The 12,650-nt window shown below is 50.3% G+C and overlaps 1 protein-coding gene across 1 annotated transcript; it reads left to right on the top strand.

Annotated features, from left to right (window-relative positions):
* The first annotated feature begins 102 nt into the window (after positions 1-102).
* On the top strand, positions 103-11,527 carry GPN2 (GPN-loop GTPase 2). Its single transcript, XM_015075095.3, has 5 exons — positions 103-689; positions 1,267-1,423; positions 3,956-4,116; positions 5,122-5,252; positions 8,965-11,527. Exons 1-5 carry the CDS (start codon positions 279-281, stop codon positions 9,035-9,037), a joined length of 933 nt encoding a protein of 310 aa, XP_014930581.2. The 5' UTR covers positions 103-278; the 3' UTR covers positions 9,038-11,527.
* The last annotated feature ends 1,123 nt before the right edge of the window (positions 11,528-12,650 follow it).

The following is a 12,650-nucleotide window of genomic DNA, read 5'->3' as shown; positions in this document are numbered from 1 at the left end:
AGTTCCCCCCACCGCCCCAAACCCGGAGGGGAAACGCTCCGCGTCGCCACGCCCCTAGGCGTCAAGCCGCGCCTTCATCCTGGGGGCGGGACTTCCTCTCGGGGCTCCCGTCGTTTCCGACGTCGCCCGGAAGTCGGGCGCTGGTCCCCTTATACTGCGCGGGTGTCTGCGGTTCCTCCTTCGGCTACTCCGGGGCCGAAGTGTACGTCGCGGATCCCGTAGCCTTCGGCTTGTGTCTCAGCCGAACTACCTGCTCCGCACGGGGCTGCGTGCACCCTATGGCGGGGGCCGCCCCGACCACGGCCTTTGGGCAGGCGGTGATCGGCCCGCCTGGTTCGGGGAAGACCACATACTGCCTGGGCATGAGTGAGTTCCTGCGCGCGCTGGGCCGGCGCGTGGCGGTGGTGAACCTGGACCCGGCCAACGAGGGGCTGCCGTACGAGTGCGCTGTGGACGTGGGCGAGCTGGTGGGGCTGGGCGACGTGATGGACGCGCTGCGGCTGGGGCCCAACGGCGGCCTGCTGTACTGCATGGAGTACCTGGAGGCCAACCTGGACTGGCTGCGCGCCAAGCTAGATCCCCTACGCGGCCACTACTTCCTCTTCGACTGCCCAGGCCAGGTGGAGCTCTGCACGCACCACGGCGCTCTGCGTAGCATCTTCTCCCAGATGGCACATTGGGACCTCAGGGTGCGTCTTGGGTCGAGCAGGCTTCTTTTGCAGATGGAGGAACTGAGACAGGGAGGACAGATGCCACGCCCCCATGTCACACAGCGAGGTAGGGGCCGAGTCGCTTTGGAGTCAAACTGGTGTGAGTTCGAATTCAGGCTCTGCCACTGACTCGCTGTGTGGTCCTGGGTAAGTCAGTTTCTCTCTCTGAACCTCAGTTTTCTCATCTGCACAATGGATGTACTAGCACCCAATTTGGGGTTGTTAGAAGTATGGGAAGGGTTATGTAGAAAGTGGCATGGTGATTGCTGTTGTGACTTGGTGGGCAAAAGTAAATGAAATAGGGTCAGATGTAGTCAGAATGGAACTAGTTGCCCACCGGGAGACTTGGTGCAAGGCATCTTGTAAGGAATAATGCCCCATATCTCCTGGCAGAAGGAAATGAGTGTGGCTATTAGAATGGAGCAGAAGCAGGAGGAAACTAATGGGGAAGGCTTGTACTCTGTCCTCAGAAGTCCTCAGTCTCTTGAGAAAGACATAGGCCCCGATGTTTCCTGCCTTCCCAGGCCACTCACCCCGTCTCTTCCTCTCCTTCCAGCTGACTGCTGTCCACCTGGTGGATTCTCATTACTGCACAGACCCGGCCAAGTTCATTTCAGTACTGTGTACTTCTCTGGCCACGATGCTACATGTGGAGCTGCCCCATGTCAACCTCCTCTCCAAGATGGACCTCATTGAGCACTATGGGAAGTTGGGTGAGAGCTCCTGTTCTGGGCAGCCAAGGAGTAGGGAATGAAACATCTCAGCTGCAGGGAGCTGCCTCCAGGTCCTGACTCCTGTTTATTTTGTGCCCACTCTGTATGCTAGATACTGTTCTGGATTTGGGGGACAAGAGAGCTATAGATGGTGATATGTACACTGCAAAGGTTGGGAGTGAGTTGAATGAGCAGCGCTATTTGAGGATGAGATCTGAATGGTGAGAAGGAGCCAGCCAAGGCTGAACTGTTCTCGGCAGAGGGACCAGTAGGAGGAAAGGCCCTTAGGGAAGGAGTTTTTTTGTGTTTAAAGAAAAAGTAGGGGGAGGGGAGGAAGCCCAGAGTAGTTGAGGTAGCAGTAGGGGAAGGGTGGTAGGAAATGAGGTCAGAGAGGGGGGCCAGGGCTAGAACCTGTACTGTTGAAACACTGGGGAAAGCCAGTGATGAATATTAGGCAAGGAAATAGCACGAATTAAGAACATCATTGTGGCTGTTTTGTGGAGAACGAATGAGAATGAGCAAGAATGCAAACAGAGATGTTGAGAAGGTTTTTTGCAGCAGCCTAAGCAGTGGTGGTGGGAATGGAGGGAAATGGATCGATCCAGAACTTACTCAAGAAACAGGGTCTCTTGGTGGGTTGGATGTGGAGACTGAGGAATTAAGGATGACTTCAGGGGTGCCTGGGTGGCTCAGTTGGTTAAGTGTCCGACTCTTGATTTCGGCTCAGGTCACGATCCCAGGGTCATGGGATGGAGCCCTTCATCAGGCTCCGCCCTGAGCATGGAGCCTGCTTGGGATTTTCTCTTTCCCTCTGCCCATCTTCCCTACTCACATATGTTCTGTCTAAAAATAAATAAGTAAATAATTTTTTTTTTTTAAGGCTAGCTGTCAGGTTTCCAACTGAGCCAGTGGACAAATAGAGGCACCTTTGTCAGGGTGGGAAAGATTGAGGGAGAAGCAGGCTGGCACAAGGCAGGAGAGTTGCCTAGGGGCCTCATGGCCAGCATTTTTTTCCTGCACAATTAGTGCTCTCCTGAGCTGGGAGCATCAGCTCCCTAAATAGCATCTCCAGGCACAAAGGAACCTAGAGAACAAAAACTGAAATGACCAGCAGGGAACAGGAAGAAAGGTTGTTGGGATCATGGGGTCACAAAGTGTCAGGGCATTGTCCAGGGAGGCCTACTGGCTCTCAGTCAGGACATGGAGGGATGTCAGCACCTTGGAGGGGCTACCTCAGCTCAGAGTCCTGGTCCATCTCTTGTTAAGCCCAGAAGCCCTATTTTATCATGCCCAGATTTGCAGTCTTCCTGAGCCCCTCTCCTTGCCCTTCATGGCCCCAGATGGCTACATGGTGATCCCTGACCTTTCTAGCTCTGACTCTGGCCAGTCATCCTTACAAAAGACTGTTGTGCAAACCAGATGAGGCCATTGAGGCCCAGAGACATTACATGAATAGCCCAAGGTCAATCACACAGCTGATGTGTTAGCTGAGATGAAATCTAAACCCACATGCACCTGGCTCAAACTGCTTAATTCCTGGGGAGAAATGTACCTATCAGGCAATCCAAGAAGTTTGTTGGAATGCCCAGGACATTATTCCTTGCAGGCAGAGGGATGTCAGTTTCTGATTAGAACACAGGAGCCAGAATGCAGGGAGTGGGTCAATCAGTCTCCAGCAGCCTGATTGCCTTAGCTCACTGTGGGCCAGACCAATAGAGTAGCCCAACTGACTTGAGTTTTTTGGCAGAAATGGACAGTGCAGGGAGGCCCAATTTCCTTTTCTTAGAGGAAGTTTGTATTCATAGAACTCCGAGTCATCTAGTCTAATGTCCTCATTTTACATTAAGAAGGAACTGGCCCAGGGGCGCCTGGGTGGCTCAGTCGGTTAAGCGGCCGACTTCGGCTCAGGTCATGATCTCGCGGTCCGTGAGTTCGAGCCCCGTGTCAGGCTCAGTGCTGATAGCTCAGAGCCTGGAGCCTGTTTCAGATTCTGTGTCTCCCTCTCTCTGACCCTCCCCCGTTCATGCTCTGTCTCTGTCTCAAAAAAAAATAAACGTTAAAAAAAAAAATTTTTTTTTTAAATAATAATAAAAAAAAAAAAAGAAGGAACTGGCCCAGAAGGGAAAGTGATTTATCCAAGAGGCACCCTGCTACAATCCTTATAGTGTGTGTGCTGGGTCCTGGGGCTACTACCGACTATGAGCTCCGTGTGGCACGGACCAAGCGCTGTTCTTGGTACACATTTGATACCGTTATTTGTTACCATTGAGCAAGTGCTTCTCTGTACCAGACATTGGGATTTATAGCATTTAGTCCTCACAGCAGTCCTGTATAGCTACTACGTGGCAGAACCAATGGGTAAAACCAAGTATTTTTTTCTTAGTAACTTCATTTCACTGCCTCGACAAATATTTGTTGAATGAATGAATGAGGGAATGAAGACAAAAGGAAGAAGGAAAGGAAATGTGGTTCCTGTCCTTGGGTCTTTTAGCCTGATGCCAATTGCTCCTGAACACCAGTTTCTCTCCTTAGCCTTCAACCTGGACTACTACACAGAGGTCCTGGACCTCTCCTACCTGCTCGACCACCTGGCTTCTGACCCTTTCTTCCGCCACTACCGTCAGCTCAATGAGAAACTGGTGCAGCTCATTGAAGACTACAGTCTGGTCTCCTTCATCCCTCTCAACATTCAGGTACTAGGGACTAAGAGGCCTCTTCCCTTGCCTGTAGGCTCTGACAGTGCCTGGAACTTCACCAAGCAAGGGTACAGGAGGCTCGGAAGGCCCAAACAGTGGTCTTTGTCCTGAGTCCAACTGTCATTCAGTCCTCTTGGTTTTAGGACCAGTGGCTGTCATGGGCAGGATTCCAATAAAGAGAATAGACCAAACTTTGGCCCTGTCTATTCTGTATTGCTGGGTTTTCTCTACACATGTTCCCTCATCCGTGTGAAAATGGGTGATATCAGAAAGTCACCACCAAGGGACTTGACCAAAGCTAAAGATAGGTCTCTCGACCTCATTTAGGATGGGCAACTATGTGTTGACTTTGCAAAGTAGTACCCAACCCCTGTGCATGGACTTGAGCAAACTTATCTCTTCCCTGTTTAATGCCATGCTTTTCTCCTCTGAAATGAGAAAGTGAACTCCACAATATTAATCATAACAATTACCACTTATTGAAGGCATTCTGTACTAGGCATTATGCTAAGGACTTGTACGTGCATTATTTTGATCTTTCCTTCCCATCATGTGATGTATGGACTGGTCTTATTACTTTTATGTGAATGAGCAAGTAGATTATATGCAGATTTATTGGGTGCCTAAGTGAGCTAAGTACTGTGCCAGGCACTGAGGATACCTCCACAGAAAAGTCCCTGACCTCATGGGGCACACAGTCAAATAGGGGAGGCAGAGGAGTTAATAACTTGTCAAAAGTAAGCTCTAATCAGAGCTGTAGGATAGACCCAGGGGACTTTGGGTGTGCATAGAGGAGCTTATCTGTTCTGATTTGGGTGGGTTGGTGGTCAGGAGAGATGGGATGTAGCCAGGCCTCTGGGAACAAGTAGAACTACTCCAGGCACAGAAGCTGCATGAGGCAAGGTTGAAAGGGATGTTTGGAGGCTGTGGACACTTTGAAATGTCCTCAGTTCCACATACCTCTGTTTCACTCACAAGGCTGTTTCTCTCCTCCCCACCCAGGACAAGGAGAGTGTCCAGCGGGTCCTACAGGCTGTGGATAAAGCCAATGGCTACTGCTTCGGGGTCCAAGAGCAGCGAAGCCTGGAGGCCATGATGTCTGCTGCAGTGGGAGCTGATTTCCATTTCTCCACGTATCCTTGCTCTCTAGCCTGTAGGCCACAGCCAAGGGGGAGACATGAGGCTCAGGAGTGGCCACATCTCCCCTTGTAGATGACTGATCTCTTGCTGACCAGTTGGGCTCCTTGGTGACTGTCTCTCAGGTGCAAAGGCTGGACCCTTAGATGGCTTCAGTGTTGGTTGTACCTGCGGACAAAGGAGGATACTGATCAGAAGGAGCAGCAAATACGGATGCAAAGAAATGAAAAGGCATTGGTCGTTTGGGAGAGATGCAAGGGGTTCAGTTTGCTTCTTTTCCTGACTGTGAAAGGGAAAGGGGGGTGTAGGGGTGCAGGGGTAGTAGGCAGGGCTGACGGTGGGGGGCTTGCATGCCCTGCTGAGACGTGTGGACTTCGCTTGTGGGTGGGCGGTGGGAACCAGCATAGCCTGGTTGTGCAGGGTGTGACATGGTCAGGTGTACGTTATTTAAAAGCCCTCCGAGTGCAGAAATTGCGTTTAAGGGATGTGAGCGGAGGCACAAGAGCGTTTACAGTCTGTAGATGGAAAGAGATGAAACGTTAGTAGTAAGAACGGAAAGAAGGGTACAGAGTGGATAAAAGGAGGTGGGCTACCAGCGTTGGTGACTGGGTGGTTATGGGAATAGATGGAGGTGGAGCAGAAGTTAGACTCCCGGGTTTCTGGCTAATACAGCGGTACGTGTGGGCGGTTCTGTTGGTCACTGAGGCAAGAAAAGGAAGGGAAGAGGACAGGCTTATCACCTGGATGGGAGGGATGGACGCTGGCAGATGTGCTGTGTTTGAGGGGACCGTGCAACAGCCAGAGCTGTCAGCTAGACCTCCGGAACTGGAGCTGGATTCGTGACCAGTGGGATGGAGCTAAGGTCACGTGTAGGTGTCCCTCGGGTCACCGAGGCCGCAGGTGAGGCAGGACAGGGAAGCGCAGGCCCACTAGGATGGTTTCAGACATTTGACACTTACACAGCATGCCGGAGACCAGCGGGGCTCCAGAGCCCTTGGTATGGAGGAAGATCATTCCAGCCAGTACCTTCTGATCTGTGTCCGGCCCTTCCACACGTGGGAAACCAAGCTCGCAGGGAACCAGACAGGTTGTAAATAAAATGATGGCGGTAGAGCGCGCAGTGCTCACTGAAGGGGTTGAGCTGCTACCTCACACTTGCAGTTAATGTCGGCAAGTTCAAAAAAAAAAAAAATGTCGGCAAGTTCAACTGCAGGTGCTCAGCAAAAACATGAAGGGACAGTTTCGGTAGTCCTGAATTTTTTTGTATGCTGTGCGTTGCTTTATGCATCCGTACGTGTTACGGAAGGTTCTGTTTGTAAAACGGTACACTTTTTGATAGATGATTTAAGGGATTTTCAAAGGTATTTTTAACTGTATGCATTTGTGCTGATTTTATTTATTTTTATTTTTTATTAAAAAAATTTTTTTGAGTTTATTTATTTTGAGAGAGAGAGAGAGTGGGGGGAGGGGCAGAGAGAGAGGAAAGAGAGAGAATCCCAAGCAGGCTCCGAGCTCAGTTCGATATCTTGAACCGTAAGTTATCACCTGAGCTGAAATCGAGAGTTGGGACCCTTAACTGACTGAGCCACCCAGGCGCCCCTATTTGTGCTGATTTTAGATTCTGCCCCCTACCCTAATCCTCATAAGGTTCAACTTCATTCCACATCTAAGACAGTTAAGGATTGGGGCACCTGGGTGGCTCAGTCAATTGAGCGTCTGCCTCTTGGTTTCAGCTCAGGTCATGGTCTCACGATTCATGGGGTCGAGTCCCGCATCAGGCTCTGTGCTGCCAGCACACAGCCTGCTTAGGATTCTCTCGCTCCCTCTCCCTTTGTCCCTCCCCCCAGCACGCTCAGAGTGCACTCAAAATAAATAAACATTTTTATAAAAAGATAACTAAGGATTGGTATAAAGAAGGGAAACGTCAGCTCTCCTGAGGAGCATGTGGGTCAAGGAAGCTTCACCGAGGCAGTGGCGCTGGAATTGTGTTATCTTAAAGTGAGGGTTAACCAGGCTGATTAAGAGGGAAAGGGAATTCAAAGCAAAGAGAGTAGTATATACAAAGGCATGGCGGTTCAAGGTCAAGGCACATCTGGGGAGTTGCAAGTAGAATAGCACAACTCGTGGGCAGGACGGGGCTTTGGCTGAAGAGCAGTGATAGGGCCAGACAGGTGGTCAAATAGATGCAGGGTTCCATGTGCCCTGCCCAGGAATGTGGACTCCAGGTGGAGTCCAAATGCAAGTTTGAGGTTATTTCATGTCAAGGAAGATGGACTCCACTCATCCTGAGTGATTCTCAGGGCGACTTGCACAGGAACAAGGCATTATTTCTTGAGAAAAAGAGAGGGGGAAGGGGCACAGGTTCAGAGTCTGCTTGAGTAGGGGTGCCGTGGGTTTTGGTGGATGGATCCCTAAGAGATGAGAAAGAAAGTCCGTACCCTGAACATCATTTAGTGAACTACATACTCTACTGGCAAAATCTCATTTAGTCCTCATTCGGTCCCTTCTTTTTTTTTTTCTCAAGTTCATTTATTTTGAGAGAGAGAGTATCCCAGGTATCTGCACTGTCAGCGCAGAGACTGATGCAGGGCTCGAACTCAAGAACCGTGAGATCATAAGCTGAGCTGAAACCAAGAGTCGGACGCTGAGCCACCCAGGCGCCCTTCAGTCCCTTCGTATAGATGAGGCAGTTGGGTCTGTGAGAGTGACAGGTCTAAGGTCCTTCTCCCAGGATGTGCTGGAAGGACAGTTCAAACCTCCGTCTCCCTGGTTGTGGAACCTCAGTTTCTACTAGGTGAACCTCACTGGAGTCACCTAGTAGAACAGCCACGGTGGCCATCCTTCCGTGTCCAACTGCCGTCTCCTCCTCAGACCCACACCCAGACCTCAGGCCGGCCAGCCTCACGGGGCTCACTCAGCAGTATCACAGTCTTTTCCTCCATGAGTCTGATTGGCATCCTTCCCACTCCATGTCCCTGCTGTCCCAGAGAGGTAGAAAGAGCGCAAGCAGAAGTTAGTTGTTATCTTTGAGCTCCCCTGAGTTCCCTCCCGTGGCAGAAGAGAAGTCGGAAACACTTAGCACCTGCTGTGTACTAGGTGCCATAGTAGGCACTTTGTATTGTCTTCTTTGAGCCTCACAGCTCTATCTTACAGACGAGAAAGAAGGATGTGGCAAACTCAGGATTTAAACCCCCAGTGGTCTGGCTCCAGAGCACGTGACCTAACACAGCTGCAGGGTTAGTGCCGTCTGGTCCTTTGATCCTCAGCAACGTGGGGAAGAGGCGAATACAGAAGCATTTGGGTCTGGATTGTTTGTTTAATGTTTGTGTATTTTTGAGAAAGAGGAATCATGTGCAGAGGTAGGGGAGGGGCAGAGGGAAGGGGACAGAGGACCCGAAGTGGGCTCTTTGCTGACAGCACAGAGCCCGACGTGGGGCTTGAACCCACGAACTGTGAGATTATGACCTGAAGCGAAGTCGGACGCTCAACCGACTGAGCCACCCAGGGGCTGGGGTCTGGGTGTTTTGAGGGGCCTCTCAGACCCAGTGGGTGCCTATTGCCTGGAGCTATAACGGTGAGAAAGGGAGAGGGGTGGGAGCAGAACCCGCCAGACGTCGCTATCGCGCCGGCATCAGTAGAGGTCGGATCCTGCCCAGACCAGTTCCCCACCCTTGCCTGTGCCAGCATCCTTGACACACCCTCCCTCAGCACCCTGGGCGTCCAGGAGAAGTACCTGGCATCCTCAGACCAGTCAGTGGAGCAGGAAACCATGCAGCTGTAGCAGCGAGCTGGGCCCTGCAGAGCAAGAAGCAGAACCCAGCATTGGAGAAAGTGGCAGCCGCCAATGACCACGGACAGCCCTGCCGACTCAGATCGAGAGCAGTCTCCCCAACCAGGCAGAGCACTCACTGCACGCTCAGTGGTTGCTGTTGCCAGGAATTCAGCACCGGCCCCACTCGGGCTACGATGGGATGTGCTACAAACACAAGAGTTTACTTTCTCCTCTTTGTGACCTCCAAGCTTTCCTCAACCGTCTAGGTCCAGAGAGTTGGGGCAGAACAAGGGAATGGGACCTTCCCTTAGAAGAGGCCTATTTCTTCCTACAGGACATCGTTCCCGTCCAAGCACAGGACTGTGCTAGAACTGACACTCAGTCTCCAGTCGTGCGGTTTTGTAAATTCGCAGTTGTAGCAGTGAGCCCGGTGCCTGAGTTTCCACAGGTGATGCTCCCTAACAGATCTGAGTGTTTTGTTTTCATGGTATTTATTTTATGGTTTTATTCCTTTGGGGCAAGGGTTAACTAGTTTTCCATTTATACTGGTCATTAAAAGTTTACTTTGAAATTGCAAAAAGTGAGTTGTTTGAAGAAAAATATTAAGTATACAGCATGACCTCATAAGGAGTGTGGCTTGAGGTTGGAAATCATGGGGTTTGCTTCCTTTGGTTCTTCCTGCAACTGGTTGAGTGTAATTCATATTTTCAACCAATAGGTGGCAGTCCAGGCTTAGCAGTCACAGCCCGGAGGCAGCAGGGGACCGATGGCAACTGTGCCAGAAGTCTCATTTGCAGACACTTGGTCCTGTTAACATGTGAGAAGGGCTCGGCCTTTTACAAAGTGCTTCCACACACATGGTTCTCATGTGGCTCTCACAGCCATTCCCGGAGATCTAGACAAGATGGAATATTAGGAAGCCCCATTTTACAGTGAGGAAACAGACAAGTTTGAACTTGGCTCAGCCTGGCTGTCTCATTGTCCACTTTGCTGACTTCTTTTTTCTTTCTTTCTTTTCTTTTCTTTTCTTTTTTCTTTTTTCTTTCTTTTCTTTTCTTGTTTATTTGTTTACTTTGAAAGAGAAAGAGAGCAAGTGGAGAGGGCCAGAGAGAGGGAGAGAGATTCCCAAGAGGCTTCACACTGCCAGCACAGAGAGCCTGATGTGGGGCTCGGACTCACGAACTGTGAATTCATGACCTGAGCCGAAATCTAGAGTCGGACTCTTGACAAACTTAGCCACCCAGGCGCCCCTTTGCCGACTTCTTAATGGTGAAAAGTCACGGCCCTTCTCCTACAGGATTTGTGGCCAATCGGGGAAGAATTTAAACACCTGTAGAGTATTCCTGAATCATAAATCAAGGGGAAGATAGGTCACTGGGGGTTTGGGCAGTTGGAGAATTCAGCTTAGGAAAATCTGTTCCGAAGTGGCATTGAGACGGGGGTGACGGAGCTTTGCTTCCCAATTGGAGGAGTCAGAGTAGAAGGCAGAAGAGTGAGGGGCTGTGAGGAGGCTCCTCTAGCTGGGAGAGTATGAAAGCAGCCGACCTCTGCTCCCACGCCTGGCCGAATGGGGGGTAATTACTAGGTGCTGCTTCCCCAGCCTCTTTCATCTGAGAAGTTCAAAGCACCGTACCCCTGTTAACACCCTACAGTAGGTGGGGAGGATCAACACAAGCCAGGGAAACTGAGGCCAGGAGGCGCAGCCTGGGGATGCCTGTGAGTCACTTGTGGGGCCCAGAGCCCAGGAATCCTGACGCCCAGGTTGCTGGACAAATCCCTCATCAGGTAGGGTGTGAGGGTGGATCCTGTTTTGGAACATAGGACCAGTAGCTGTGGTCAGGGGTTCTGCTGCTTGCCCCATCACCCTGGCTCTTACCAAAGCAAACCAGCTGGAAGGAAGGTGCCATTTGAACTTTATGGCCTTGCATCCAAGCACTCTGAGCATTTATTCTCTGCAGTCACGGAGTGGAGAAAGGCGGAAGTCATCCCACAGTTAATTTTCAGGGCTTGGTGTGACAGCAAGGGTATTTCCTCCTCCAGGAAATGTAGCTCTGTTCACCTACTGATGGCAAAATGATTTTCTGTTCCCCTGCCATGGTGGGGAGGAGTTGGAAAATGAAAAGAAAATAAGTCACCCATGATCCCATAACATATAAATAATAAAAAATCTTTGTAATCTGCAATAAGTTTTATATTCAAATGTATAAATATATTTTGTGTTTCTCAGTCTTTTCTATACATGGAGAGGGGTAGCTGGAGCATTTGTACGAGTGGAATATGTTATACTTGCTCTGTAACCTGCGTTTTCTAGTCAACACTTATTTCATCCAGTTAAAAATAGAGACCTTTTTAATGTCTACATAATATTCCATGGTAAGGCTATGGCATTGTTCACCTGTCCAGACTCCCATGGTTAGCCTAAGTCATTACCAATTGTTTGCTGTTGTAAATTGTACCGCGATTATATTTTCGTACTCAAATCTTTGTCTGAGCCTCTGATTTTTAACTTCTGGAGAGATCCTAGAGATGAAACAGCTGATATTTCCCAGGTTCTGGATTCATATTGCCAAAATGCCTTCCAGAAAAGTGGCACTTTGCCTCTCACAGACACTGTCTGAAAGTGCTCTTCTCACTTCCAGACCTCGCTTGGCAATCATGAACAACTCCTGGAGGGAGGAAACCATCTCTGAGTGCCTTAGAAGGGACCTTCCCGGTCTTCTCTGCTAACCACTGACATTAGGATATATGCATTTCCTGGCTTTGAAGTGAGGACTCCCCCCGCCCCGCCCCCAAAATTGGAAGATACTGTTTGGAACTTAGCAGAGGCCACAGCTAATTGGAAAGGCTTCCAGCCCAGATAAAGAGGCTTAGGAGTGAACGTGATGCCCTAAAACCCACAGAGCTGAAGCACAGCCAGTCTGCTCTCAGCTGTTTCTGAATTAGCAAGATGCTCACCCACAGTTGGCTGAGAATAGGAAGCCTGATCCCATTAGAGTCTGTGGGAAGTTCTGTCTTAAGAGATTCTCTCTCCTTTCCCAGGGCTCCTGAGAGGGGAGGGGAGTGATGGCAGACCCATCCCAGCCCTAGGAAGAAGGAAGAGTCCCAGATTAGTGCACACTTTGATGAAATCAGGCCTGCTGAGGGGAGGGGAAAGCCCTACACCTTATTTCCAACCCCTCGTGTCAACTCATCGTGTCCTTCATTTCCAGCCAAGGAGCCAACTTCAGACAGCCCCAGATGTCCAGGTGGCCTAAGACTGAGGAGCTATGAGGGGATGGGCTGGGGATTTGGAACCCAGACGAGGTGAGAAAATACGAATATTGGTAAAAATGCTCCAGACTAGACTACATCGCAAAGTTGTAATTTTTTTTCCCCATCCACAACCTTGAAGCAGTTGAGGGAAATGACAGGCTCCTTCAAAGCCATCCCCATCGCATGAATCTACAGCCTCCTTGCTGCAAGAATCTGAAATCAGGTTTCTCCCAACTGGACATTTAGACATTGGAGGGTGTGTGTGTGTGTGTGTGTGTGTGTGCACGCGCGCGCGAGCGTGCACATGCATGTGTGTGAATATCAGCTTGCTGTGCAAATACGGCGTCAAGAGTTCCTAGTGCTCCCCTTC

Source organism: Acinonyx jubatus, chromosome C1 (assembly GCF_027475565.1).
Source record: "Acinonyx jubatus isolate Ajub_Pintada_27869175 chromosome C1, VMU_Ajub_asm_v1.0, whole genome shotgun sequence".
Lineage (NCBI taxonomy): Eukaryota > Metazoa > Chordata > Mammalia > Carnivora > Felidae > Acinonyx > Acinonyx jubatus.
Note: the sequence above shows the minus strand (reverse complement) of the source record. Positions and strands in the feature narration are given on the sequence as shown.